Below are 3650 nucleotides of genomic sequence, written 5' to 3'. Positions count from 1 at the left end.
TATTATAAAATTAATCAAAATATTCCTTCAACAATCGGTTTTATAAAACTCTTAATTATTGACCACATACCCAGGATGAAGTCAGGGCCCTGGCCATTCCGGCTAGCCTCATCCAGAAGGTAAAGCAGCCCGTCAGGCTTCAGCATCAGCTCGTCCACCGTCCCCTTGTTGTTGTAGTACTGCAGCGGCTGCAGAGGGATTTCCTCCTCTTCTTGCTCTTGCTGCAGAAACAACGTGATTCGGTCAGAAAGGCGATTTCAACTGGATCTAATCTACAAAATTGTATGGCCCGCTCACCATTTCCCATGCAAAGCAACGTTGCCCATAGTGGTACGTCATCTGTTCGTTGAAGGTGTTGATGAACAGGGTCTCCATGGTGTTCCTCGCGTGGTTCTCGAATCCGAACATGTCCGTGATGGTCACCACGTGCTTGTCTCCGCTGCAAAATCATCGATGTGTGCCTTTCAGAATCCATCTCACGTTGATATTAATTATTAATTGGCAACCTGAATGTGATATGCAAACTCACAAGATGGCTCGGTTGTAGGAGAGCTTGTAGTTGATTGTGTTGACCATCCAGTCGACGAGGCGCGCGTACAGCGCTCGGGCCATCACGTCGCGGGCCTGCACGGCCTCCTCGCGGGTGTGCCGCCGCCGCACGGCCGTGCCCTTCTGGATCACGCAGTAGTTGGTGAGCGCCCACACGAACTTCTTCTCTTCCACCGAGAGCAGCTGAGCGACTGCGGGCCCAAATTACTACGTAGTCTACATGCACATAGAAAAGAAAACTCAAAACTGCCGAAAGTATGGCACACACGAGTTCCGTCGCACCTTTGTTGGCCATGTCCGGGTTCTCGACGTCGGCGAAGTTATCCTCGGTGTCGACGAACGTCACCTCGCCCAGGATCAGGATGGCGGCCAAGGTCTTCCACAGGCATTCGCGCTGGTCCTCGTCGAAGTCCAGGTCGATGAGGAACTGGCGCAGCTTCTCGTACTTGGCCACGTTGGCGTCCTGCGTGTTGCGCGGGTCCTTGTCGCTGCACGTCTCGCCGCTCGAGCGCAGGTAGCGATACCCGCTCCCGGGCTCCAGGAGGTAGCGGTCGAGGGAGCTGCTTGCCGCCATGGCGTCGTAGAAGTAGTAGAACACGTGGAAGTTGGCGTTGCCCTTCTGACTGGAAAACGGGAAAAAATAAATTCAGCAATTGAACAGCTTTCTTCTTCAAGCCGTCCTCCCACGATCAAGGTGGTCGCTTACCACTCGGTGGTGACCCTCCACTTCTCCAACTGATAGAGCCAGATGATGGCGCCACTAGCCCTGCCCGTGGCCGTGAAGGTCACCTCCAGGTGGTGCACATGCCTCGTGCTGCTCGGGTTGATGGGCGTGGCCGCGTTGCCCAGCGCCTGGATCACGCTCACCGCCTTCTCCACCCGGTCGCCGGAGCCGTTGCCGCTCTAAAAGCAGGCGAAAAGTAACTCATCTGACGCCAGTCGCCAAATGGCCCTGGCCGCCTGGCCGCCACCACCCAGCTCACCTTGCCGAGGAACAGCAGGTGCGTGAGCATGTGCTTGAAGTTGGTCGTCTTGCCGGACATGGACTCGCCGGCCAGGATGATGCGCTGCGGTTCCTCGTTGTGGAACACGTCCTGGTACGCCGAGTCCGCCACGGCGTACACGTGCGGCTGGTTGTCGGAGCGGGACTTGAACTGGTACTTGCTCTGGCGCAGCTTGCCGTACATGTTGGCCACGTCCGCGTTGGGGTTGACGACGAGCAGCACGTCGCCGACGAACGAGTGGTAGTAGCCGCGGCGGTAGCGCTCCTCCAGCTCGCGCGTGATGGTCTCCTCCGTCAGGACCTCCATGGCAGCCAGGTCCTCCACGACCATGGTCTCCACGGCGTTGGACTGGTCCTTCTGGATGAACCCGTCCCGGACGAGAACCTCCTCGTAGCGCTTGTCTCGAATGGCCGAAGACGCCGTCTCGGCGATCATTTTGAGTTCGGTCTGAAACTGCAGAAACAAGCGTGTGTCACGTGCAGGCGATGCAAAGGGCATTGTGAAAACAGCCCCACCAGGTCGGTCGCTTACGTGGTCGTCGTTCTCCGGGAGGGCCGTGATGAAGGGATGCTCCATCAGTTCTGGCATGAAGGGGCGGTTCTCGGGATTCTTCTCCAGGCACCTTTAAGTAGAGCAACAATCGATTATCGCCACTCGTCGTTGGAGTTGCCTCTCGTCGATCTTGTGCCTGCCTGTACTCACTCCGTGATAAAGTCGTTGTAAAGCTGGGTCCAGTTGGCGGGGCGGTACAGTGCGGGCGGGGGGTTGGTCAGGATCTGGAACAGCGCGCGGGTCGGGTGCATGTCCTGGAGCGGCGCCTTGCCGTCGCCCAGCTCGATCGCCGTGATGCCTGCGGTAGACAGAGAGACAGACGCTGCATCCTCGAGGACCCGAGGGAGGGACACGCAATGGGTGTAAAGCTTTACTCACCTACGGACCAGACGTCGCACTTGTTGTCGTAGCCCTCGCTGTCCTCCTTGTGGGTGTTGGAGCACGCCACCACCTCGGGCGCCAGCCACGCCGGGGAGCCCAGGCACGAGGACTTCCGCCCCATGGTGCTGTCCAGCTCCCTGCAAACGCCCAAAGGTCACAAGGTCATACTGCCACGAGTCGACCACCGCGACCCACGGGGATGCCTGCCGGACACCCACCTCGACAGTCCATAGTCGACCAGCTTGACCTCGCCTGCGGCGTTGAGGAGGAGGTTGCTCCCGCGGACGTCGCGGTGCATGACGTGGTGCTCGTGGAGGTGCACCAGGGCCTGCGACAGGACAACACCGTCTCAGACCTTGCACCTTCCCGACAACGAGAACGCTCGCCTCCTCACCTTGATGGCGCACTTAAGGATGTAGGCGATGTGGTCCTCGTTCATCTTCTTGTTCTGCTCGAGCATGCCGCGCACCAGGTCCGTGACGGGGCCGTGGGCGCACAGCTCCATGACGAACCACACCTCGTCGCCGTCGTCGGCGCGCTTGGCGAACGCGCCGTAGAAGTCCGGGAGATTGGGGTGCTCGCTGAGGTCGCGGAGGACGTGGTACTCTTCCCGAGCATCGTCCAGCCGGTCCTCGTCCACCTGCAGCACCTTCACTGCCACCTTCATGTTGCCTGTAACACGGGGCCGGGGTCAAGTGATGTGGTCAGACGGTCATGGTGGGGTAATGCGATGCGTTGTAAGGTGTCATCGGCGTGTTCGTAGACTCGGTACTCCGTTTCGCTCTTGCACGCGTGCGCCAGCGCAGGAAACACTCACGTCGCCTCTCCTTGTCTCTCCTGGGCCGATCCAATGTCTGCACGCTGAAGTAACACACTTTGATCACCTTGATGGCCACCTTGACTCCATCTGGAACACACTCTCACGCTGTCTGGGGCGACCCCTGTCGCGACCCCTGTCGCTGCGCCGCCACCGGGACAAAACGAAAGGAAGCTAATAACCGAAAAAAAAAGCTCCGAAAATGCAGGCCTAGAAAAAATTATTTTCCGACTTTCGAAGTCACCAAAACCACCAAAACTGGCGCCAACGTGGCACTCATACAAGGAGAAGATATACAAAATCTGTAAGAAAAATTCAAAGAGAGAGAGAGAGAGAGAGAGAGAGAG

At 58.1% G+C, this 3650-nt stretch overlaps 1 protein-coding gene across 1 annotated transcript; it reads right to left on the bottom strand.

Moving 5' to 3' along the window:
• Nucleotides 1-81: 81 nt before the first annotated feature.
• Nucleotides 82-3420, bottom strand: LOC113209257 (neither inactivation nor afterpotential protein C; the record flags this gene model as incomplete). Its single annotated transcript, XM_052277002.1, is given in 12 exon segments — nucleotides 82-221; nucleotides 298-439; nucleotides 530-740; nucleotides 832-1172; nucleotides 1256-1452; nucleotides 1533-2006; nucleotides 2085-2175; nucleotides 2256-2403; nucleotides 2484-2623; nucleotides 2705-2814; nucleotides 2881-3158; nucleotides 3304-3420. Coding segments are annotated over 11 exon segments (2267 nt in total), but the record flags the coding sequence as incomplete, so codon positions are not given.
• Nucleotides 3421-3650: the final 230 nt, after the last annotated feature.

The sequence above is a fragment of the Frankliniella occidentalis genome, unplaced genomic scaffold, assembly GCF_000697945.3.
Source record: "Frankliniella occidentalis isolate FOCC.00 unplaced genomic scaffold, Focc_3.1 Scaffold5373, whole genome shotgun sequence".
NCBI classification, from domain to species: Eukaryota; Metazoa; Arthropoda; class Insecta; order Thysanoptera; family Thripidae; genus Frankliniella; species Frankliniella occidentalis.
This window is presented reverse-complemented; position numbering and strand designations above follow the sequence as displayed.